Source organism: Oryzias latipes, chromosome 14 (assembly GCF_053564925.1).
Source record: "Oryzias latipes strain Hd-rR chromosome 14, Olatipes_Hd-rR_3.1".
Classification (NCBI taxonomy): domain Eukaryota; kingdom Metazoa; phylum Chordata; class Actinopteri; order Beloniformes; family Adrianichthyidae; genus Oryzias; species Oryzias latipes.
In genome coordinates, this window is record NC_136250.1 from 11,770,821 (window position 1) to 11,795,740 (window position 24,920).

General features: G+C 39.5%; 3 protein-coding genes across 7 annotated transcripts; 1 reads left to right on the forward strand and 2 right to left on the reverse strand.

Annotated features, from left to right (window-relative positions):
* Positions 1-171: 171 nt before the first annotated feature.
* Positions 172-4,607, reverse strand: eva1c (eva-1 homolog C (C. elegans)). Of its 3 annotated transcripts, none has more exons than XM_078931152.1 (8): positions 4,120-4,607; positions 3,462-3,578; positions 3,085-3,208; positions 2,171-2,323; positions 1,505-1,648; positions 967-1,041; positions 834-896; positions 172-751 (listed from the first exon to the last, which is right to left on the reverse strand). In XM_078931152.1, the coding sequence occupies exons 2-8, from the start codon at positions 3,531-3,533 to the stop codon at positions 381-383; spliced, it is 1,002 nt and encodes a 333-aa protein (XP_078787278.1). In that variant the 5' UTR covers positions 3,534-3,578; positions 4,120-4,607; the 3' UTR covers positions 172-380. The 3 variants fall into 3 exon arrangements, with proteins under 3 accessions (XP_078787278.1, XP_078787277.1, XP_011481631.1); XM_078931151.1 differs by having other exon boundaries at positions 967-1,038; positions 3,385-3,578; positions 4,120-4,589; XM_011483329.4 differs by having other exon boundaries at positions 3,385-3,578; positions 4,120-4,589.
* Positions 4,608-10,902: 6,295 nt separating this feature from the next.
* haus1 (HAUS augmin-like complex, subunit 1) lies at positions 10,903-15,842 on the reverse strand. Of its 2 annotated transcripts, none has more exons than XM_078931153.1 (9): positions 15,813-15,842; positions 14,891-15,065; positions 13,578-13,713; positions 13,360-13,494; positions 13,049-13,172; positions 11,460-11,525; positions 11,285-11,356; positions 11,080-11,127; positions 10,903-11,003 (listed from the first exon to the last, which is right to left on the reverse strand). In XM_078931153.1, exons 1-9 carry the CDS (start codon positions 15,825-15,827, stop codon positions 10,959-10,961), a joined length of 816 nt encoding a protein of 271 aa, XP_078787279.1. In that variant the 5' UTR covers positions 15,828-15,842; the 3' UTR covers positions 10,903-10,958. The 2 variants fall into 2 exon arrangements, with proteins under 2 accessions (XP_078787279.1, XP_004076258.1); XM_004076210.4 differs by lacking the exon at positions 15,813-15,842 and adding an exon at positions 15,135-15,421.
* On the forward strand, positions 15,437-21,721 carry mis18a (MIS18 kinetochore protein A). 2 transcript variants are annotated; one of them, XM_078931154.1, is made up of 5 exons: positions 15,437-15,775; positions 15,848-15,914; positions 16,134-16,256; positions 18,979-19,081; positions 20,304-20,384. In XM_078931154.1, exons 1-5 carry the CDS (start codon positions 15,532-15,534, stop codon positions 20,367-20,369), a joined length of 603 nt encoding a protein of 200 aa, XP_078787280.1. In that variant the 5' UTR covers positions 15,437-15,531; the 3' UTR covers positions 20,370-20,384. The 2 variants fall into 2 exon arrangements, with proteins under 2 accessions (XP_078787280.1, XP_004076259.1); XM_004076211.5 differs by lacking the exon at positions 20,304-20,384 and adding an exon at positions 21,058-21,721 and having other exon boundaries at positions 15,442-15,775.
* The last annotated feature ends 3,199 nt before the right edge of the window (positions 21,722-24,920 follow it).

Sequence of the window (24,920 nt, forward strand, 5' to 3'; positions counted from 1 at the left end):
ATGACATGATTTTCTCATTTCTAATAAAGTTTAGATTTTTTTCTCTATAATTTTAGGACTTTAATCTCATCAAATTTGGACTTTTTTCTCATAATTAACAACTTTTTTCTGATGTGTTTTTTTTTTATGGTGGTCCCTAATATGATGTTGTAGTCAACACAACCTTAGGGATCTATTTAAATCAATATTTTTAATTACCCTTTACATAATACAATATTCTAGCAACTTATTCCAACTTTATGCAACTTTGTTGATTAATTACAAAATAATTTACAGTCTTTATGAAAATGAGAAATCCTTTACAAAGTAAAACGTTTTTTGTGGTGTGAACCCATGACATGCTGTGGATTATCCCGTAATAATCTATAAAATTGATGGGATTAACAGGAGCTGCCGTTCAGGTAAGAGTTCATCCAAATCTCTTGAATTATCATCTCTCGGCGCTCAATCCTCTCAGCCATTTCAGCTGCTTCGCTCACATAAGTCACGTCTTCCCAACCGTATATGGCCGTCCTTTCTGCGGCGGAAAGTAAAGAACCCTCGGTGACCGTGTCATCTTCTTTTTCAGCTCCATCATCTTCCTCATGGTCCTCACAGGAGACAGCCTGGCTTCCAGGCTTGTTTGTCGTGACTGGGTGACCTCTGAGCTGTCGCCCTCTGCAGGTCACACGCACCGACAGAACCAGCAGCGTGAAGAGAAGGCCGATGCACACACTGGAGGTGAAGAGCAGAGCTGCCATTTCTGGGTGCTCTGTGCAGCAAAGGAGGACGCCAAAAGGGTCACATTTTCCACATGTGTGGGAGGATGCAAACTTCCCTCTGAATGGCTTTACCTCTGATGTAGGTGTAAGTTAGGAGGGAGTTGCTCATCATTGCTCCTCCAGGATCCTCCAGATCTGCAGAAGAAACAGGACCTTACAGGTTTGCTGTAAAACATTCCTGATCCAGACAGAATAGCAGAATTACCTTTTGTTGTTGTAGGAAAGGTGGTGGAACTTAAAAAGCTTGGATCTGCCTCCTTTAATAAAGTCTGTGGAACTGCTGGAAGGAGAAACAGTAGGTTTTTATGGTTCCACATTTGCCTCCCACGCCCAAAATGGGCCTACAATGGAATCTCAAATCAGGAATACTCATTCTGGGATATTAATAACCTGCCCTGAGAAGTTAGTGCATTGTTTTGCTTTAAATAGAGCTCTAACTGCCAGAGTGAGCAGCACATTCAGTGCTTTCACTCCGGGTTTCTGTAGAAGTCAGAGCTTACAGCCTATCATTTCCTGCTGCTGTGTTTTTGGGTGTGAAGGAACAAGAGCAGCTGGGACCGGCAGATAAGACTTCATGTTGGAAGGAACAACTGTGGCATAATGAAAAAAAGGCCAAAACAAAAAGCCTGGATGACGTAAGCCAATCATAACATTGTGGGAGTCTGCTCTTATTTTGAAGTCCTTCTCGAAAGTATCGCCCTGTGATAACAATTTAAGAATGAGGAAGCAGAGTAGGGTCCCACCACAAGAATAGAGCACAGTAAGGTACTTCCTGGTTCCTGGAAAGCAAGGATCCCTGAAGGTCTGGTTGCCGACGGTAACGGCGCACTTTTGTTTGCCATAGCAGGACTTTGACACCTTGTGCAGGGCCTCATGGTTCAAGCACTCTGTCAAGGAGAGCAAATACAAAAGGAAACTGCATCAGTGTGTGATTCCTTCATTCACTGTGGCTTTGATGCTGCTTAAAAAAAAAGTTGATCCCCTTTTTTCCCTAACCTTTTATTTTTTAACCCAACAATGTTAAATAATGTGTGCATGTAGTTCAAATAGGATCTCAATGGTATAATTTGTCTAAGGCATAAATTACCTAGGGTTTGGCTTGACAATAATACAATATTTCCTCCTCTTCTTATACTTTTAGCTGAAAAAGCACAGATGTACTCAGTAATTTGAAAGGAATGCATCAGCAATTGATGATACTGTTGTTCCAGTGCATTAAAAAAGCAAGAAAACTGCTATTTTGGCATATATTTTCCACATTCTCTGCAAAAAATGATGAATATTTTCATTCACTCCAAGTGCAGGAGGGTATTTGTGTTAGCAGCATTCCTTACAGACGGTGCTGTCAGTGCTTATCTTTCTTTGGAGCGGTTTAACCCGATTCCACATGAGACTTCTCGGTGACTCACCAAATGGCGGTGGTCTTGAGAGGTGAGAGGGGCAGGTGTCCGTCTGACCCAGACGTCTGCCGTAGACAGCTGCGTAGATGTTCAGCACCCTGGGAGGCTTGCAGTGCAGGAGCATGGTCTCTCCCTCACATACCAACAGTCTTTTGTGTTCAGCTAAGTGAAAAGAAAAATTGCTAAATTAAAGAGCCAGTTGTCAAGATTTTTTTGTAGAAGTTTTTTTGCTTAATCTCTGGAGAATCAGTTGGAGAAATTGATGGTAAAACTGGCACAGCAGTCACATCAATCTTTATAGCACCTTTTATACCAAGACACAAAGTGTTGTGCACTTAGATAAATAATGCAAAACAAGTTAATTTATTTAAAATCCCACTTTTATAAGCACTCCCATTGGCCTCTAATTATGATTATGCATTTATTTCCCAAATCTGCGTCAGTCTCTAGGACACAGTTTCTGCAAAGCATCAGTAGTACATCAGAAATTTCCCTCTTAGAAGTTGGCAGAGCTGTTAGTGAGGAGTAAGTCCATTTGTTTAAACGCTCTATTGCTAGCTTACAGCCTCTCACATCCCAAACCTGACATTATGAGTCACAAAAAACGGCAAACAATATGGGAGCTATCCAGCCGTGCAGTTTGAATCAGATGTCAGCTCTGACAAGGAAAACAAAGACGTACATGGATCTAGTCGTCTACAAGTGGATGCATCGGAATGGAGCAGGGAGCTTAGTATTTTGTATTTTCTACATCACACCTACAATCTTTTTCAAACTGCATTCACACTGCTCCTGATTCACAACAATTTGAATAAAGAAATGCAATGTTAAGCTCACAATATGTGTGTCTGTGTGTGTGCGTGTTCTCCATAATCAGAAAACAACCACAAGAGTGGGTCTTTAAAAAGTGAGGTCTAAAGTACCAGGTTTACACTTGTATTCCACATGGAGGTATTTGGTGGTGCCTGGGCAGGGGTCCTTCCCAAACAGCAGATGATTTACAGGCAGTTGACAGTCTCTGTGGCTCTGACACTCTGACAAGAGCTTCTGCACAACAAATACAGAGGGTAAAGTTAGTCAGTCAGTTAAAAAGTGCTTAAAAATTAACAATGCACCCCCTGTTATAATATATAAATCAAAAGCTCTGTGCTTTAAAGCCACTTGCTCCTGTATCCTTCTGTCTGTGAAAGTTTCATAAGGTGACAAATGTTTTTCAAATGCACCTGTAGAGCAGTGAAAGCTGCACAGCTGTGGTTGTGGTGTCTGAGCGGAGGCTCTACTCTACACGGCCACACCTCACCGCTCCCATAGAAGGCTGACTGGATGGAGATGGTGGAATGGCGAGGGCAGTGGAGCCGCAGGGGCGTCCCATCACAGGCGTGGGCAGAGTGGCTGGTGAGGATCCTGGACAGGTAGTCTGTCACACACAGGGGTGGGTCTTATTCAGGAAAAGAAATACTTTCTTTTTTGTAAGTAGATGGGAGAATTGCTTCATTTAAAATTCACATGCAGGTTTAATATGATTCAAAGTTGATATTTGTTCATTTTGAACGATCCGATTCACTAACCAAAATTGATTTTATAGATTAAGCACTGATTTATTCTATTAATTGCTAAACCAATAAAGATTGAGCGTACAAACATCCATAAATCTGAATGAGAACTTCAATCAGTCAAAGGAGGTCAGAGCATTTGACCTTTTCAGAGCTTGAGAGGGGTCTCATGTTTCTCCAAAAGCTTTTAAAGAGCTCTCTAACTGAATCTTCTCTTCCTGGGTGGCAAATTACAGTAACTGGCTTTCACCCAATTTGATCACTCATTGCGGCAAAGTCAGTGAATGTGATTATGCTGTGATGAAAGAGCTCTGCATTGTGCCTGGAGGGGCTTTTCCTTTCACTATCACTGTGATATAACCGAGTTGTGCAACAGTGGTGTCCTTTCAATCATCATCCCCTTACTTGAAAAGTCAGAGAGACCGGTGACGCGCCTGGTCCATAGGAGTAAAGTGAGGCAGAGGAGGCTGCGGATCCAGTCCGGTCCGGGACAAGGACGCGTCCAGCTCATCATGACTCGCATCCCCCGTCCCTTCTGTCATAGTAAAAAGGCTCGATAAAATCAATCCACGTTGACACTATCCTTTATGGAGAAGGTGAAGCGCTTTCCACGGCGCTCCGATCATGTCACTCCACGAGAGCGTGGTTCTGCAGCAGCGGTGGACCACAGGGCAGGTCAGAAATAATAGCAGCTGCGCAACAAGTTGATCAGAAGCGTCAGGGAGCTGATCGGCCGCACGCGCGCTGATCCATCCACCGATCACCACCCCGCGGTGTCTGCGCGCTCAACAAAAAAAACATTTGTAGATTTGTGAATGGATCCATGTGCAAACTAAAAAGAGACTCGCAGTGAGAGTGAGTGGGGATTTCAGAGTGGGCGTGGCACGAGAAACTATTCTAAAGGGAACAGGACGGATGCACTGATTGGTGTGTTTGTGTTTCCTCCTTTCTTTTCAGACTTACCCCCAAAAAGTCACGTTCCAAAAAAAATTCATTTTATTTTTCTGAGCTGAATTAGTCTCACAAAAATTAAATGTGTATTTTCTTTTTTTTTTATTTTATTTTGCTCACAGACACAGGGTCACAAAGATTTTGCTTGAACTTCTAAAATTGAATTTAACCTTTGCCTCACAACATTCTGTTTACATCCTTTGTCTTGGGGGTCAGAAATGACCCACCCGCACACGCAACACAATGCTGGGAAGCCTGGGAGTTGGTAGTTACACACACAAAAAATTACAATACTTTTTTTTTTAAATAAAGTAAAAATAAATATGTAAAGACACAAATATCAATCTGGGGAAGAAACAAGACACGATTATCAATTAAGGAAACAAATAAATTACAACTAAAAAGGACCCCTGTAGTCAGGCTTTATTCACTTTAGAAACCTGGGGATCATTGGTGAAAGCAACCACCAATCTTAATTGCTCCCCCTCTTAATGCTTACACTACAGACATAACATCAACATGAACAAATGCACTCACGTAGGAACCTGTAGTGGACACGTTTGGGCGATCAAATTCAGCCGAAGAATGGAGGAGTCTGCATCGCTGCAGTCCACCATTTTTAATTAAACCTTTGTAGTACACACACACACACATACACACACAGCGAGAAGGGGATGGTCACATGGTTCCCTGTCACCCATCCCCTAGACCGGGTCGGGTGGGCTGTGGGCTGCTCCTGGGGCATTGGTGGCGTCCTGGGGGTTCCTGTGTCCCTGATCTTGCAGATCTTTTTCCATGTGGTGAGGGAGTCAACAACATCTTAGCTGAGTGGACCATATCCACCGAGTAGCGAGGAGGGGCCCTTTTTTGGGCACACCAAGGCACCCCAGTTTTTCCATTGTTGCTCACAGCAACTGGTGGTCGCCAGTGTCCGCCTTCCTAGTCAGGCAGTCGGTTTCTGCCCCTTCCCTTGGTTTGTCCTCGGTGGGGCTGGTTGCCCGGGTGTAAAGTGAGAGCTGGCAATGGGTGGTCCCGGCCTGCTTCTGGGGGTGGGGGTTCAGGACTCCGGGGTGGTGGCAAGCCACTCACCTATAGGTGCCACTCAGTTCATGTGGTTGGGGCACTGGATCTGGGAATCGAGTGCCTTGGGGTGGGTTGGCTTTGGGGGGGGGCTTTGCCTCTGCATGCTCGCTGTTCCTCCTACTCCTCCGTTGTCGGGGTCCGGTGCATGTGAGGCTTTGTCTGACAGGGGGGGCTCTTGGGTGCCTTGATTGGCTGGGCTGCTGCAGTGTCTGCCGCTGGCTCTGGGCTGTGGGGTGTCGGGCCTTCTGCCTTTGCTGGACCATTCAATCTGATCAAGCTACACTCTAAGAAGCATACATTCATTCAACCCACCTGCTTATTTACTTTTGCACAAATATGGGCACGGGTAATGTTTTCACACCCCTCTCAAAGAATATTGGTTATGTTAATCTTGCTTGTACTTGTCTGTGTGCATAACTTAATTTTAGTTGGTGCGCCCTGTGAGATAAGTTTCTCCAATCTTAACGCCTGACCTCCCATCTCTAACATCCCACTCTCTCCCTCTCTTTTCCTTTTCCGTCCGGTCCAACCAATAATCCAAACAAGCATAATTATCATAAATAAAGCTTAGCCTCAAACTCAAAAGGGGTTTATACAAATTAACACTTCACTTAACTGAAGATCCAGAAATCCCAATTGTAACAGTAAAATATGTCCAACACAAGAGGTTTTCAGCCTGATTTGCTTGCTCAGCTGTTAGACACGACAATTTAAAAAAAATGGCCCACCCCAAATAAAGCAGCTCAGTTGAATTTTAAATCTAAAATCGATTGAGCATGATGAAACAACCTGTTACTTACTTATTAATTAACTCAAGCTATTTCATTTTTCATCATATTATCCATACATTCATTGTCATGTCCCTTTTGGGGTCATGGGGTCACTGGAGCCTTTCACAGGGCTCTCAATTACTTCTACACTCAGACCTAGGGACAATTTTGAGCAGGGATTGGCAGGTGTGTCCAGCCAACTAGAGCATGCCAGAGCAGAGCAGTGTATGTTGGAAAACATGCAGGAATGCGGGCACTCGAGGCCTGGAGTTGCCTATCCCTCACTTTAAAAAACAAATTAACACATGAAACATGTTTTTCTCAAGGAGAACACGCTAACTCCACACGGAAAGGTCCCAGCTGGGATTCGAAGCAGGGCCTCCTCCCTGTAGGAGAGAGCACTAACAACTGTGCTGCCCTGCAGCCATTATCAGATTTTTTTTTTTTAAATAAAAAAGATGATCACCAGTGAGCATTGTTACACAAAACAAACCAACTGTCATAAGCTGTATTTTACACAATAGAGGTTATTATTGCTATTATATCAATTTGAAGTAATTACTTCTGCATTAATTACATTGAAATGAAAAAAAAAAACGGTTAACAATCCTTGTTAACAGATTATTGTTTATTATTTTTTAGGAAGTGAATTATAAAAACCTTTTTTTCTCCAACACAACATAACTAACTGTTGCTTTACACCCTGTGTCTTGTGGTTCTTCTTTGAAGGGCAGTTCTGGCATCTTTTCCTTTTTGGCTGACCCAGCTCCAGCCTCCGGTGGATCAGGTATGTTGGTGGTATGTTTGGGCGGCAGTTTAGCTCAGGCGGTAGAGCAGGTCTCCAAACAACCGAAGGGTTGGTGGAACGATTCCCCGCTCTCCCCAGTCAGCTGTCGCCCCCCAAGCGCGGCTAGTCTGCAGCTCACCGCTCCTCCCCAGGGGATGGGTCAAAATGCAGAGAAGACTTTCCCCATTGTGGGATAAATAAAGTATAAAAAAAGTATAAAGGTATGAAAGTAAAGAGAGTTTGTCTGTGGCCTTTGAACTTGAATATTTGGTGATCAAATATAAGGCGTCAAAAATGACCTATAAGACAATCTTTGTGCCTTATGGTGTACACCTCAGAAGTAAACAAAGTATCACTTTTCCTAATGACAGAGTCTTTTTAGAAAAAATCATAAAATCCTAAGTTTTAAAAGGAAATGTTAAGACAACACAAGGGTTAAAGAAAGAGAAGATGAGGGTTAGCATCATGACTCAAAGGGACACAAATTTTCAGAAAGAATCACTGGAAATAAAAGATTTTGCTTTAATCTTTGAGTCAAGAAACACTGCATCTTTCCACCATGCTCTGCTGATGCCCATGAGAAGGAGGATTCGCTGATCTGAATTTAAACAGTACTTTATCAAGATATGGTCAATCAGAAACCACAAGAATTTGGAACAAAAGATGCAACGGAGCTGAGAAGCAATGTTCGCAAAGGCTTTGTTTAAGCATCAAAAAACATAATGCATTTAAAGGAAAATTTAGGGTTGATCATGGTTTTTCAGGAAAAAAAATTTCAAGCTGATATTTTACAGCAAAAACTATTAGTATTAAAAAACAAAACAAAACAAGGAGCTGTGTTTATTGGTGGTTTTATGCATTGTAGTTTGTATTTAGGTATAAAAAGTACAAACCTACCCATTAAATGTCTGGATTTTTGAACAAATGCTTTTTTTTTTTAAACTATTGATACCCGCCTCGCATGGTGGCTTTCAATGAAGTCGGGAGCCCCACAGGGAAAACTGCTGTCCAGGCCAGATCCGTCACCCGCTCCATGGAAACGGGCCGATATCCATGTAAGACTACAGAGCAGGCCAGACTGCTGAGGTCTTTATGCTTAGCTCCAGGGACAGAGAGGAGAAACTTTGGGTTGGTGTTTTGCATAGAGACGGGACAAGTTGATTCTGTTCTCAGTGTGAATTAGCTTCAGGCATCCTGGGAGAGGATTTAGAACTCTTTTCACATGGCCCTGTCAAAAGCTAGAGAAAGTTTTGCTGTAAAAGTCAACACCCTTGCTTTTTTTACTTTTTTTTTTTTTTTTTTTTACATAGACATGTGGCTTCACAAAGCCCAAAACATGTCTGAAACCCCCCCCAAAAAAACCTTTAAAGTCTAAAAAGGGATTTCGTAGAACAGCATCTATCAAGTGACCAGCAGACAAAACAGTTGATTACTGTTGAAGAAACTTGTAGCAAACAGGAATAAGAGATCCAAAAATTTCAACCAAGGGAGGGAAAGAGCCTGACTTACACTGAAAATGGAAAACGTGACAGGCAAAGTCAGTTTGAACTAATTGACCTTTAATGTACTAATAAAAAAAAGGATGTATGGTACACATTCAGTTGACAAAAATCACTGCCAACATTGCATTTAGACATGCAGCGACAAAAATTAGACAAACTTTGATCAATGTGATGACCACACAAATATGTATATAGTCTATCGTGTTATTTTTAATTAAAAGATTCGATTTTTATTTCCAGACACCTCTATTATCATCGAAAGAAATGGCAGACATTGTCTCCTGAAACATTTGATTAAAATGTTTCAAGACCAACACTGATGAAAATTGTGTTTTTGACATGTTCTTGTAGTGTTTTCTGCATGAAGGACATGTACAGTGATGAAAGTCAGGTAAGGAAAAAATCCCTGAACTTTTCTTTGAGCGATATGGCGGGCACAGAGCGAAATTTTGGAAAAATACGTGGTCTTAGATGCATTCTGGTGCATTCTGGCAGCTAGTTATTCACTTCTTTATCAAGAAACTAAGACTAATTGGAGCATCATGATTTGTCATTCAAACCCCTAGTTTGACTCTCCATTAAGGACTTGCTGGTCCCAAAAAAGAATTTGGAAAATTGCTCAAAGTAACACAATCCTACAATCTATGCTTTTCCTTAAAGCTGCAAAACATACAATTGCTAAAATATAGTAACATCAAAGCCCCAAATGGCAAAAAGAACACCAGTAACTATGATATTCTATGAAAATACCTCAGTTATTTATACATTATTTCTGCTTTAGAAATGACTGATGTACAACATCCACTTGCACTGTTTTCTCAAACTATAATTACATCAAAATATGGGATCTGCTTTAAACTTTAATTCTATAACATAATACATCAATTCTTTAACACCAATACTAAGTAATCTGGGAAATATCAAAACAAACATACAAACTAAGCTAAACATTGTAAACATTATTTTTTAAGGGAGTGCGGGTCCAAACCATCAAATACTTATAATTAATGTCAACTATACTGAACTAAATCATGGTAATTAGGAAATACAAATAAATTAGATAAAGAAATGTATTCAAAATAAAAACTGAAACTCAAAACTAAAATTGAAATTATTTCAAAATGTGGTTTTGAGATTATTTTACACAAAAAAGTATTTGACCTACACTACCTTAAAAATCTTTTTTTTCCAGCCAAGACCACTTCAATTTGTTTTTTATCGTCTTCTCACAACTGAGGTCGTGACCACGCTAAATAATGACGATGCCTGCCATTATTTTAACACAAATTTGATCGCAAACTCTTCAGATGTGTTTGTGAAAGTTTAGCGTGGGTCCGCCAGTTTTGGTCTCTAGGGAAGCAAGTCACGCTGACCACGTGGTGCAGACAGAGCCAATCAGACCCATCGACGCATCCGAAAGCAACTAAAACGTCCCGTCATTGGTCAATTAGGCCGGGAAGACAAGAGATGGCCACGACCATAGAGGAAGCGATCTGCGGAGAAATATAGAAAATAAAGCTAAAATTAGCTGATTTCAGACCATTTTTTAATCCGGAAAGCGATTTGTCCGTAGAGATCAGGTCTTTATTTCCCGGAAAGTACGTTCGGTTTGCTCAAAAACCCGGATTTCCGGGAATTCCCGGAAGACTTTCATCACTGATGTATTAAGAGGATTAAATTAAAATTTGATTTTTTTTAATATATTTCTTTGTCCAAATCGTTGTGAATGTGATCATACCGTTACGTAGAAAACTCACTAAGCGGGTCACCAGATCCCCGATCTGCTCCATTCTGATACATTCACTTGCAGACGACTAGATCCATGTATGTTTTTGTTTTCCTTGTCCTAGCTCAAACTGTACGTCTGGATAGCTCTGATATTGCTCGCCCTTTTTGGTGCACTTGTAGTGCTAGGTTGTCGGTGTGAGGGCTGAAAGCTAGTGGGAGAGCAGGTAAACAGATGGATGACGGGAAGGAGGGGCGGGGTTGCTCCGCGCCAATGGTCCCGCCCACAACTCAGCGTTTCCTTAAAAAGCCATAATACTAATTAAATTACCACTGGACACACTTAAAACAAATCGGAAAATGACAGGAGTGGGACTTTAAAAGGGGAAAGGTTTATTTTTAATAATTTTGACATTTGACACATCCTCAACTGAAATTCAAATTTTCCTCAAGTTGCGAATCAATTGCAGCCTGTAATTAAAGAAACAAAACAAAGAGTTAGAAATCACACCTGCGTTATAACCGAAGTGCCATGCCAGACACTCACCAGTTCTCTTTTTGCTTCTTCTATTTTCACTTGTGCCAGAGACGGGCTCTGTGAACAGTCAATTTGAACCATATTCAAAACACTTGGAAGAAAATGCCAGTAACTAAAACTACATTTTTCAGAAAACAAGACATAAAAAAGTAATTGTACTTTATTTTGCAGGAAATTGATTGAAAATTCTGAAACAAACTAAAATAAAACATACTGGGCTGAGGTCCAGGTATGACTCCAGTTTTTTTCTCAAGGGGATTATTTCTGTATTCAGGGTACCGACTTCCTGTGGAGAGATAAATAAGAGATGTTTCAGATCCTAAAACAGACAATGCAAGTCGTTTGTTGCTGTAGCAACAAATGGGATGTATGTGGGAGGAACAACGTACCTCGGCCAGCTGTACAATGGCCTGGTGGGTGATAGACTTATCCATGTTCCTGGATGTGAGCTCAGCCTGGAGGTTTGGCACAAGAACGACAAAAAACCATAAAAATATATTTTTATAATCTGGTCTCTGAGAAATGTTAATATCACTTTTAAACACTGAATCATATCTCTGGCCTCAAACACAGGATTCAAGTTCAATACTCGAGTCAACATGCTAGATTAAAAAAAAAAACTGAAAAAAAAGGATGTTGTGTTGAATTGAATGGGATTAAATTGAGGTGAACTGTATCGTTTACAAAATATATTTTAATCAAATTTTCATTCTCCCCATCGTGGCATCAATTAAAGTTCTATTTCCTTAAATTAAAACTAATTTATTAAACAAAGGATTTCAGCTTTAGCCTCTTAAATAATCCACAAAAACTGTATGATTTTTTAGAAAGGATTTTACTTATATTGGCTTAGTAATGCCCAATCATATTCTCCAAAATTGAAAACAGAAAGATCCTACAGTTTACTTTCCTTTCATTGTAATAAAAAGATTACAGAAGACACTCATAGTCAAAATGCAAGAATAAACAAACAAAAAACAAAAACAAAATGTCTCTTAACTTCAGAGAAGTAGCTTTAAGAAGAGGTAAAGAAAACATTCATCTGTGCATTTTTGATGTAATTCTTTAAATAAATATCCAGCTTATTTTAAGTGTTAAAAGTAGTCCAGCTAAACAAAAAAAATTAAAAAAAAAGAAGTCACACTTGGTGTCATGTATAAACGCAGCCTGCAATAAATAATATATTTTGATCGTTAACTTTATTTAAAAATGAAAAAACAAATAAAAAAGACATGTGTGTCGTCATACGGCAAATGAGGCAAATGTCATATTTAACGATTAGAAATATATCTAAGAAGACTGATTCCCCCAGAATTGTTCTATAGCAGAACAAGGTTTTAAAATGTCATCTGGACTTGGTTAGCAAAAAGTCTTCAACTTCAAAACTAGGACTGTATGCCAATTCACACGCTGCCTTCTATAACCCCTAAAAGAATATATAGTGAAGGACCATCCAGTGGCCTGGATTTTAACGCAATTCAGAAACATGCTCACAACTTTTTTTTTTTAAACGCTAAATATGTCACCCATTTGCCGAAGTATCAACCTATTAAATATGAACATTTCACAGACTGTTTTGAGTTCTGATAATAAAAACAATGTCATTTTTCAAATGACAAATTGATCAAACGCAATGCATTGTGGTCTATATTTGTTAATCCGAGCAGCATCAATGCACACTACTTTTTCACAGAAACTTCTGGGAAATTTCTAGGGTACTGCAATTTTGGATTTTTTAGATTTGGACTACCGGATAAAATGGCGAATGCCCTAAACAGTGCAAAAAGTAGTGAGGGAATTCAGCCACAACTTAGGAAACATTTCAAAACTTTTCTTCCAGGAAATGATAAATCTAGTGTGGGAGCATGAAACTTAAATTGCATCTTTTTTTCATTTACGTCTTAACATACTGTTGAATTTATTAGTTGATTTTTGGATGAGAATTTTAATTATATTTTTGGAGGACACTACAACAAACCTCAGATCTCTTCAATTTGATAGTAAGCTCTGCGGTCTTTGCCGCCACAAAGTCCATGGTGAGCAGCCTTTCTTCTGCTTTAGAGCCCTCCACTGCTTGTGATTTAGCAGTGCTGTCAATATCCCTGGAGAAGGAAGACACGCATGTCAGAAAACCTAAAACGTTGAATTTTTGAATAGTAAGCAAACATTTAAATTACCGGTGGCTATGATTTTGCATATTCACCATTTTATTAATTCAAACTAATCTTACTATGCGTTGTTTGTTTGCAAACTAATCTGAATATTGATGTGCAAAAAATCTGCTCTCACTCTTGCAAGTCCGCCCGTAGCACCAGAGTGGAACCAAGTGTCTTTCTGAGAGCTCCGAGTTCCCTCTCGAGTCTTATATTAGACTTCTCTGCTTCCAGCAGTTCATTGGTGAGGCTGTTGATTGCTGGCATAAAACTACACAAGACAATAAATTAGCCATACTTTATGATACTCTTCATAGAGCTGATGCAAATAACAAAAACTTTGGAGGACTTTACCTTCCCAGTGATGTGTCTCTTACTCCCAGCACCATGGCACTGTCCACTAAAGCAGACACGTAGTCGGCAGCTGGTTTTGACAAGCTTGTGGGAGAGAGACCAACCCCTTCTAGGAGAACATCCTGCAGGTAAATAGCTGGGTGGATGAACACATTAGTTTAGAGAAATGTTCTAAGTGGCAAAACAATAATAAAAAGTTAAAAAAACTGTCCCTAAAGTGATTTTTGATTCTCAACTATTTAAACAGGATTTTATGAAGTCTTTGCCTTATCTGCAATGAACAATGGTCAGGACACCCTCAGTTTGAAAAGCTCAATTTGTAAGGCAAAAAGGATTGTTCCAGTTTGTGCAACTGTCTGATACAGGATGCAATAATGTTGTGTTTAGAAAAATGCCACCAAAGAAAGTTTGATTGTTTTGACAAATCCAACTTCTGTACTCCAACTCTGTAATCCAACTCTTAATCTAACCTCGTACTTTGCGCCAAAAATACTTCTTGGTTCTCCGAGATGAGAGCACTGTGACTGCTGGCTGCATGTCAAAGACAAAACACCAACAACACACAAGACTAAGTGCTAAAGTGCTAAAGTACTTCAATATCGCGTAGATGTTACTTTAAAGATTTGCTTTGTGGCCCAAAAAATAAAATAAAATCACAACACTTCTGTCAGTCCCATTTTAGCTGTAACAACAATAGACATGTTCCTTTATTGATGTAATATCTAATATTATTCAGAGCTGCATTTTTCCCAAAAGTGCTTTAGTGGTGAAGTTATGGCCTGTGGTACAATCTTCTTAACGACAAGGCTAATCAACAGGGAATCTTCTCCATCTCATGCACTTGTTAATTTGTTGACGGTCCCTAAGAGACCTCACTGGAGATTAGTGCTGAATGTCTGCCGAATATCCAACCTAAAACTAACTTCACCGCAGTAGGTCGGATGTGGCACACTGGGTTGCTGGAGCCTATCCCTGGCCACTCCCTCACATGGGCCGTGTTGCCATTCTGTATATAAAAGTTTCATTCTATGGGATCAAATCAAGATCAGCTTATTTTTATGAAGTCATAAACAAAGAAATCTAATAATAAAAAAATAAATGTATGGTCAAATCTGCCCATGTACTTTATTGACAATATGTTTTCCTGATTGAGAGCTTTTATTATTCCGTTGTTTGAATAAAGATGGTCATTCATTTGTTCTTGAAAAGCGCTGCAACAACTCGAACACTTTGTATTATCTATTGCTTTCAGTCTATACATGCAGTGTGTGGATTTTAATTACATCACAGAACGATAATTTACTGCCACTCACCCTCAGTCTGATACTCTGAAGTTTTCTGTTTGAGATCTTCTATAAGCAAAGCGGTGTCACTGCATCGAGCTTCGCTGGTCTCTGTAAGTTGGTACAATATGTCCATTACTCTTGAATTGACCTCAAACTGTGGCACCGGCTGATCACCAAACACTGAGGCGAGCCAGTTGTTAACCTGCGACACAAACAAAACAAACTAACATCTCAACGCATTCATTTCAATTCGCACAACTCTTGAAATTACCTTTTTTATCTTTTCACACATATTGAAGAAGATACAAAAAACTTTTTAGATTAACTTAAAAGAATTGCAGTTTTGACCAACTCAAAGACCGCCGTTTCGCCCACCGGGTGAAAACTTCCTGGTTTTCAACCAATGAGAGGGCGGATAAATATCGACGCAAACGCTTTGTATATTTGCCCATGACATTTTGTAAAGAAATGTGTTCAGAATTCAAATAAATTATTTATATTTGTTGAATAAACACCAGAAAAAAATGTAGAAAAAAAATACACCGTGTTGTTTGTAATAATCTGGGAAACGGAAGTGCCCCCTTTGTTGTCGCGATACTTTGACTCTAAGGCGGGAGGTTCAAAACATTTTGTAAAAGAAGAAAAAAAAACAGGATAAATCAGCCGTAATGGCGTCTCGGCCAAAAACGAACTGGTGCTATCAAAAATTTCTCAATAAGACATTTGAAGGTGGCAGTCTGGACTCCTCCACTGCTAAAGAAATTCTTTTCGGTCACGATAACCATGCGGAGGAGGAAGACGACGGTTATGACGGACCCGTTGTCTTCATCTGTGCCAAGTGTAGGCTGCCTGTTGGGGATTCACTTTCATGGGACGGAAGTGAATACGAAGAAAACCAGATAAAACTGAAACGTATGTCAATGATTAGGATAGAAAATCGGTGTTTTACCTCTGCAGTTAACATGCTTAATGTTTTTATCACAGGAGTTACCGACAACGTTCAAGTTGGAAAAGAGCATCGTCTGTTAGAAGTAGGAAAGCGTTCCCTCTGGTAAGACCAAAACAGGCTCTACATGTTAATTGTTAATATTTTAGTTTTTTCAAAATATGGCACCTTTAAAACCCTTCATAGTCAACTATCTGCACTTATTTATAACAAGGTAAACCAACCTAGAATTGCTATATTATTTTGGTTAGTTATTTGTAATTTGATTTTGCTTAATTTTAATTTTTGGCATTCTGTGCCTGTTTTCCCCATGATTATGTACAGTATAACTCTAGATCTCATCTGTCGGGGTTGTCACGTTGTTCTTGGCATGGTTTTCACTTCCACTCCCAAACAGCTGGACCACAAAAGGTTTACGTTCTGTTTCAACGTAGCAGACATTGACAGGTAATTTCTGATTCCAGGTAGGTATGTTTTTATTTATGTGACATGTAAGATGTTTGTTGCAGAAGAAGACAGTCTTATCAATTTTAAATGAACACAATGCTGTGTTAGATTATCCAATAAAACACTTCCTAATGTTAGAATTTCAAAAATACTTTAAAACCTTATAGACGCAGACATCAGTTAGCTTTGGAGCACATATTAAATGCTGAATAAATCAATGAATGTAGTTTGTGACTGTTATAAATGCGTTTCACTCGTTACAGCTGTGCTGCAGTTAAATAAAAATTGTAATTTAAAGAAGTTTGATTTATAACTAAGCATCCTCTTGAAAATCACCATTTGAGTAATTAAGCTATTTACAACTGTTTAAAAACTTCCTTAAAAACATTCTGTTTAGTAGATAAAACTTTTTTTAAACTCCAAACTATAACATTTTGAAATCCCAGCCATTATAATGGCTTCAAATGTTATGGGCTACACGTTTTTATCTCAGGTTACAATCAGAGCTTTATTTCATCTAAATTATTTTCTTAAAATTGTGTATTAAACAGTTTATTGTTACATTTTACTGATGATGGAGGAAATTTATTAAGAAAGTTAGGCTTAAAATGGCATTTCTGAGGATTACTGTTCCACTGGATGGCGCCAGTATTGTAAGCCATTTTTGTTGCATCATGTTGGGTTGGCGGTGTGAGGGGCTGGAAGCTAAGGAGAGTGTCAACAAAGGGATGATGGGAAGTCAGGGGGGTATTCCAGAAAGGATGTTTAAACTACCCTGACTTTAAGCCTGAACTCTGGCTGAAATCCGCCTGAACTTGCTTACTCTGGGTATGTCGGTTCCAAAAGACAGGATATGAGTTGGCGTAATTACGCTCAACTTGGTAACCCTGGGTTAATGCACATGCACAGCAAGTACATAAAGACATTCTCAATGGATCGCCGATTTCTGAAGTTACCATGGAAATGCGTGGAGAAATAAAGAGAGCGCTATACTTCAGTGAGAAGGAGTCTGAGATTAAAATGACGGCGTATGAAGAGTACAAGTAACACAGCTGCATCAGTAAAAGAGAGTTTCTGCTTGGAGAAAAAGAACAGACTAAATAAACGCACGAGTTTCTGATCTTATTTTCATTGTGACGCATATATATATATATATAACTTATCCAGCTTAAATGAATTCAATTGTAACAAGTAATTGAGTAAAATGTATTCAACCTAATTTCTTACGTCTATCCAACTCAATATTTTTTTAGAACTCAAATTTACATATTTATCTAACTAAATGTCTTATTACTCCAATTCAATTAAAGTTTTTCCATCTTTATTTATTGTAATTCTTGAACCTTCATATGTCTAAATTTGAGCCTGCAGATATACTCATTTTTATGACGATAAAATGAATGAAACAAAACAGATTATTATCTTTAAACAATATAACATGTCTCTGAATTTATCCTTACACTTATACACAGTAGGGGTGGTATATAAACTCATCATCCTCTCCCTCCCTCTCACTCATGGTGCAGAAAGAATTAACTATAACGGGACGAGTCACTCGGCAAAACACAGTAAAACAGCTAAACAATTAAACACATTTGGTCAAAAAGCCACACTTGAACCCAAATCCGTCCAGACAGGCAAAAGGAATGGTATCCCACAATTCTTTGCGGTGCCGATCTAACAGCAGCACCAAAGTTACACCTACTTAATTGAATTAATTTAAAGTAAAATAAATGTCTGATAACTACGTGTTATTTTTAAGATGGCAAAACTAAAAAGAATTGATTTATCTTAACAGAAGCAAATAATTAAGTTGGATCAAAGTAAAAAAGTTTATCTTTCCAACATCCATACGTGGTCTTATCACCCTCTCATGGTGGAAAAAGTATTATCCGAGCTTCTTCATCCACTAAATCATCTTCAAATGGACACTCAATGCTCCTTCACCTCTCTGAAAACAAACTAACCTTCAACTAAACCTGCTCCAGACCAGGTTATGTTAAGAGCATGAGTTGCTATGGGAACTAAGCATACCATGAAACATACCTCTGTTTTTGGAACCGAAAGCGGTGGTTGTACACTTCTTTAGCCTCAAACTTACTGCGGGAGCTAGCATAACCTGCTTTCTGGAATACCCCCCAGGGCAGGCTAATTCTGTGCCAACAGTCCCGCCCTCAACTCATAGGTGAATTTCTGATGACTCCTGCTGCTCTGCAGAAACTACATCTTAGAAAACAACACAAGTTTTTGGATTATGGCTAAAAATGGCATTATGATCAGTTTTTTTATTTTTAAATAGATCAAAAGATGACTTAAGTGGAACTTTTAAATGATATGCATCTACTAAGAAAATCTTTCTTTTCAGTATGACCTTTTTTAGATGTACATAATTTCAAAACTAGTATAGTAATATTGTATAGTGTGACTATTGTGTAAATAATAGAAATTATAGCAGAACTTACAATCTCTCCTCACTTTCTACAAAGAATTTACAAATAATATAAATTATTTGTAAAAAAAACATTTTTGTTCAAACAGAATAAGCAAAATGATTGAATATAGGGTTGTATAGAACCTTTTTTAATAACTTAAAAAAAACTTTTACAAAAACATATTTTAAAACTAAAATAAATGCCATCAACAAGCTGTTGTAGGAATTTCTTTGCTCAAGAAGAGTCTAGAATGCATAGTTTGCTACATTATATTATGATCCATTTTTCAGCTATGTGCTCGGCTCTGCAAACCAGATGATGGCAGCAGAGGGCTCAGATGAGAAACCAGTTACGCTGGAATACAGGGGCTTTGTTGAACAACAGCTATCAGAGGTAAATAAGTGCTGCAGCTTTTCTTTGTCTGGCTCCTCTGTTTTTCTTAGGTAGTGTGTTTTGTCTGAATTTTTTTCAAAATATTTAGTTTTAAAGCATGACTATCTTTATGTTTTCAACAAAGTATTTGTCACCGTTTCGTAACTGATTTAATTTATTTTATAGTTGTCGTCAAATTAAGTAGGAAAAAGATCCCCAGAATAAATGTAACTTATTAGGGGTGCTTGTAGGTGTTGGTAGCATCAGGAACCAGTGTGATGTACTGACAGAGATTTGGTTGCTTTAGGTTGTCTCTGTTGTGTGTTAGACATGTACAGGTTGTACTACAGCAGGAATGACATCAGCTTAGTTCCAGAAAACTCTCACTGGTGATGCGAGCAGACCCCTATGCGAGACATTACCTCATGTCTCCATGTCATTTCCTGCAAACAGATTTTTTTAATTCAATATTTATAAACTGAACTCCTGAGAAACTAGCTATTTTTTATTACCACATTTTTTTCTCCCTATAACTGATTGTATAATAATATTGAAATACTTTATCGTTTGAATAATATACTCATATATTTGTTTAGATTCTATTTTCTTTGTCACTATGCTGTATTTTCGGCTGCATAGATGAAATGAACTGTTCATCTTAATCACCCTTTGTTTAGAAAACATTTCGAGGCGGCATTTGGCCAGTAGGTGGCGATAAAGGGCAGGAACACCTCACCCACACTCTTGCACCAGGGACAATAGATGCGAAAGGGTTCATGTTGAGGCATCTCTGTTGGTGGGAAAACATGTTTTTGTATCATCAGGTGTCCTTGTGGTTAAACACAGCTGCTTTAATGAATCAAACCTAATTGATTAATATGACAGCTCAAGTATATCAAACTTTCTTATCACAAAGTTTGATCTAGAAAGCAAAAAAAAAAACCTGTTCTGCTGTTGAGGCATTCACAGATAAATATAACATTCATCCAAGCAGCAGAACAGAGTTGTGTTTATGATGAATTTAAAGGCCTAAAGTAGTGACATGACTAATTGAATCATTAAAAAAATGTGTGTTGACCTAAACAAATACATAAAAAACAAACCACTTTAGGTCTTCACAGTGTAATCTGTGCTGCTCTGAAACTAGATTAACCCTGTACCCAGTTTACTATTGATTGTGTTTACTGTCTGTCTGGATAGGCTGGCAATTTATCTGATGATTGCCCACTAAATGTCATTTTAGGAGATTTATCACCATAATTCACTGTCGACCATCGGTGCACTGCAACAGGATTATGTTAATGTTTGACCAGGTCAGGAATTCAAAAACCGGTAGTTTCACACCCATTTAATTTACTGAATTAAAAACAATCTTTTTAGGTCTATAAACATACATATGAGTCATATTTTACTAATTAAGATGGATAAGTGTTAGCTTTAGAGTCAGCAATGTTTTATTAAGGGAAAACCATCACTGTGGAACTTGGGTTTAAACATTAAAACACATTAGATCCATTACATGTCAAATCTTTCTTGCACATGTTAACCTTTACAGTTTTTCCCATTCATCATCTAGAGCTTATTCTTTAAATAGTGTGATGTTGTTCTCGCCTTTAACTGTTTTCTTTTTCTCTTTAGCTGTAATTTATTGTTGTTTTTTAATCTCCTCTGCTGCTGTAGTTAATGGATTCTGTCGATCTAAACTGTGGATACTTGCTATGATCTGCACCCCCCCAGTCCAGAGCCCCACCCAATAGAAAATCCACCCATCTTTGACCATCTCCTCTCTTAGTTTTACCGTTCCCTCTCACTAACTCCCTTCTCTAATTACTCCTTCTCCCTTTTCTAACAGCTTCCTGCTGCTCCCACCTGTCCACGCCTCCCTTCATCTCTTTCCCACTGTGACTCCTTCATCCTCACTTTCTACTCATTTCTCTTCTACTTTTTTTTTTCCCCCACTCGCAAACTCTCCCGCCTGACCCCCACGTTCCTTTCAGATGAAAATGCTGGTGGTGTCTATGGCGCAGAGGCTGGAGGAGATCGAAGGTGGCCTTCAGGATGGATGTGATGAGGCCTGACACTGATGGATGCCCGCCCGCTTATCAGAGACCGTGTTTGTCCACGTGTTAACGCACAGTTCCTGTGTTTGAGCTCTTTGTCCTGTATGGTTTACATTATTCCTTCCCACCTGAAATTCCACCTCATTCCTTCATGGGTACATTTTGTTCCACAGCCTCACCTTGCTCTCGTCCCAAGTACAACTGCTGAAACAAAGACTGCCGGCACTCGTAATCAATCATCTTGCCAGCTCGCCTCTCGTGGCACCGCCGTCTCTGTGGGTCTTTGTATGTGTGCCACGGGAAGAATGTTTATTTGTGCAGGATTTCATCATGCAGGCTGCACACTCAGCACAGTGCAGTATTGATCTTTCACTTCGCGGCCACACACACTTCTTCTTCTCTTATGTCTTTTCAACGGATAGTGTGGAATTTTCCCATTAAAGCAAATTCAAATTTGCTGAAATCCCAAAGAACATGTTATTTTGGGGTGGCTGAAATATTATTTTCTGTTTAAAAAAAAAAAGGCAATTGTATCATTTCTTTTTTGTGTGATTTCATGTATTTTTACGTAATAAAGTGTCACCTGTTCCATAATAAAAAATTTTTTCAAACCATCGACAAAGTATCGTCTTTGTATTTATACAAAAAAACAATCCGAGCTATCAACATAATCTTTTTAAAGTGTTCTTTTTTGCAGAGATTTTTAGGGATCATCTCATCCTGCTATGCTTTCCAAGTAAAACTTCCTCTTGGATTCTAGAGTTAAAAGGTTAACTCCAGGGGTGGCAGGGATGATTAAATATTAATACCTCAATGTTTGTTTACTAAATGACCTCTAATGTGCCTAGCAACACTTTTCTACCATAAACGCCGAAGCAGCTCAGTGCTGTACCGCTCGCCCGCCCTCACCCACGAGGTTTCATCAGCCTCACAGAACAACAACAGTCGAGGATGGCCAACCAGCACGCTGTATCCAAGGGCAGGTTGCGATGGCAACTGAGAGCATGTGCTACGCCGAGAGTGCCTGTTGCCATCTCGTCATCGCTTTGAGCGCTGGAGGAGCAGTCGGCCCGCTCACTGGCCAAAACGCCTGTCAGTTGAAGTTATCCCCCACGCAGAGGAGGAGTTCTGAATGAACACCCCCTCCCCAAAACCCCTAATCTCCGCAGGATGTTTTTCTCCAGCTCTAACTCCACCCTTTGTCTCATCCTCCTCCCCTTTCCCGCCTTCTCTCCCCACCCTCTGCTGTTGTTTGGGAGTAAAAACAACAACAAACAAACCCGCGTGGTACTTGTTGTTTTTAGTGGTGTAGGTGTCAGACTCCCTCCTGAGGAGGTGTCTGCATACAGTAACACCAATGCCATCTGTTGTCCAGATGTGTAAACGAACACCCCAAATCAGAATTAATTTTGAAAAAATATGTTTTTGATTATGAATTGAGGGGGGTATCAGGTATCTGTCACAAGAATCCCCCTGTCTGCTGGCTCACTGACTGCTCTCCCAGCTCAAGCAGCACATTTATATATAGGCATGTTGTTGCTGGATGTATTACACCGTTTGGTGTAATTATTGCACCGGTTTCACCCCATTCAACCCTCATGCCTGAACCAATCACTGGCACCCAGACCAAGACAAACATAGAAACATGCGCGCACACATCACTCAGGGCATCTACTCTCATCCGACAAGCTCTCGGGGACAAAGGATGAATAATGCAGCGGTAAGAGTCTGAGTGAAAGTCGCCTCCCCTTTTTCCCTCCTTTTTCACCTTCCCTAAGCAATAAGGAAGCAATGTTGCCATGGAGTCAATGAAGCTTCGACACGCTGGCAGCCAATTACAGCCTTTGCCGAATGAAACAACAGACCAATGGTTGCTTGGACTGATGCTGCTGCTACCTCAGACACTGAGATCCTATAGGCTGAACGCTGCTCTTTGATTTGATTGCTGATCTTTTTTATTTTTGGGAAAATATATCTTTAGGAGTGCCACCTGTGTGGCAACTTAGAAAATATGGTTTGGGAAACCTACATTTGGAATTTTTTTCATCTCTGATTTTTCTTTTTTAACTGAAAGCAACAACAAGAAGCACTTGTCTCCTGTATTTTTTTCAAAAATGACAATTTGAATCACTGTTTTTTCTTTCTGCTTTCCCACCCAGCTTGTTTATTTTTCCTCCAAGTAGTGCCACACCTAACTATTCTAGATGGCTGATTCTTTTCAGTGAATGCTCCAAACTTATTGCATCTTTACCTATTACTGTCTTTACTCATAGATGTGGGTGTTAATTTTGCTGTGTTTTTCACATGTGTGGGTGTTCATGTTTACATCCGAATTCATAAGGAAGCCTCAGATCTTTGTGTCTCACTCGATGACAACTTCTTTCATTTATGGGGTTAGATTATTTAAAGTAATCTGTGGAGTCAGTGTGATCTTAAATCTTTGGGAGATTCCTTTTGTAGCTGCTCTGAACCTACTAGTTTAATTAATCAGCTTCATCCGGGTGTGATTGGTTGAGCTGCATGTCCGGCTAGTTAGTCCCCACTGAGTGCTCAAAGCCTCCTGCTTCATTAGAAAACATCTGCTTGTTTCTTTTGTTTGTTTTTTTCTACTCCTCTTCAGGGACATCTTCCTCTGCTCTTTGTGAGACGACACCGGTCACTCCGAGAGTGACCTGGGATGTCCAGTTTGCTCTCCCAGTGGATGCCACTTTTTTTTCTTCTTTTTTTTCTCAGACACAAAGGCTCGTCTCATTGCCAGTGACACCCTGGTGTGAGCATGTGTGCATGTATATGTGACGAACAGGGGGCAGAAAACAGGATTAGTGTCATCAGGATCTAAGCCTGAACAGATTGACAGAAATAAAGTCCTGCTGGACAGTAAGTGGACAGTTTGCCAACTCTGTAAAGGGAAACACCAGATGTGTTTTTTATTCTTCCCAAAAACTGTTGTTAAAAAAAGTCTTCAATTTTTTTGTTTTGGTAAAAATTTGAAAAAGATATTTTTATGACTTTAAAAAGTCTGATTTCTTTTTTTTCAGTCTTAGTGTGAGGATCGCAATACACGGCGAGAAATATTTACTTATTAATTTGCCAAATTAATGTGAGTTTAGCATAAAATTTGACATTCTGATGCAATAAACATTTGTACTTTCATTTCCTTATGTTAAGCTTTCCAGAATAAAAGCAACCTAAAATAGAAATGAACACATTATAATCATAATTATTTCATGAAAAAATGCCTTTTAATGTTTTATACAGAGTAAAAAAAAGTATTTAGAAACTGTTGTAGGACTTTGTGAAAATGTCAGTTTGAGGGAGGATATTTGGAATTAATGCAGTGATGTTCCCCTGAGGTAAAGCGGCTCCTCTGTGTGCGTCAGGTGTGAACACAGTTTTGCTCCACACTATTGCAGGATTCTCTGTTGGTGTCCTAAAGGATCCTTTTGCTGTGTTTAAGCCTTAGTATTCATGGCCACAGGCTGTTTGTCTCAGCAGAGCGTCAAGGGATTTTTACCAACACTCCGGCTTGTCTTTGCAAAAACAAAGGGCTCTGCCTTTTAATGCATTTTAGGGCCACTCTTGCCCCTCTGCTTTTATCAGCTTAGCCAGGCCGATTAAATCAGGCGTCCCTGTTTGTGTCACCCTGTTCGTGTGTTTGTCCTCAGAGACCCGCCCCCCTCTTTGTCTCGACATAGCAGTGTCACCCAAAGATGTTTATCATGTGGACAGGGGAGCCACAGCTGAGTAGATTAGTGTCTACCATCGGCGTGTGTGTCAGCGATGAGGGAGGGGTTTGGGTA

What these genes read in the sequence shown, in the direction of transcription:
- eva1c (XM_011483329.4), bottom strand. Translation starts at nt 4,237, where the DNA reads ATGCGAGTCATGATGAGCTGGACGCGTCCTTGTCCCGGACCGGACTGG. An exon ending in CGGTCTCTCTGACTTTTCAA is followed by an intron (nt 3,579 to 4,119) that starts GTAAGGGGATGA and finishes TGTGTGTGACAG; the next exon opens with ACTACCTGTCCAGGATCCTC. An exon ending in CAGCTTTCACTGCTCTACAG is followed by an intron (nt 3,209 to 3,384) that starts GTGCATTTGAAA and finishes TTTGTTGTGCAG; the next exon opens with AAGCTCTTGTCAGAGTGTCA.
- haus1 (XM_004076210.4), bottom strand. Translation starts at nt 15,155, where the DNA reads ATGTGTGAAAAGATAAAAAAG. An exon ending in AGAGACACATCACTGGGAAG is followed by an intron (nt 13,495 to 13,577) that starts GTAAAGTCCTCC and finishes TGTCTTGTGTAG; the next exon opens with TTTTATGCCAGCAATCAACA. An exon ending in CCATTGTACAGCTGGCCGAG is followed by an intron (nt 11,357 to 11,459) that starts GTACGTTGTTCC and finishes ATCTCTCCACAG; the next exon opens with GAAGTCGGTACCCTGAATAC.
- mis18a (XM_004076211.5), top strand. Translation starts at nt 15,532, where the DNA reads ATGGCGTCTCGGCCAAAAACGAACTGGTGCTATCAAAAATTTCTCAAT. An exon ending in GTAGGAAAGCGTTCCCTCTG is followed by an intron (nt 15,915 to 16,133) that starts GTAAGACCAAAA and finishes GATTATGTACAG; the next exon opens with TATAACTCTAGATCTCATCT. An exon ending in TTGAACAACAGCTATCAGAG is followed by an intron (nt 19,082 to 21,057) that starts GTAAATAAGTGC and finishes CGTTCCTTTCAG; the next exon opens with ATGAAAATGCTGGTGGTGTC.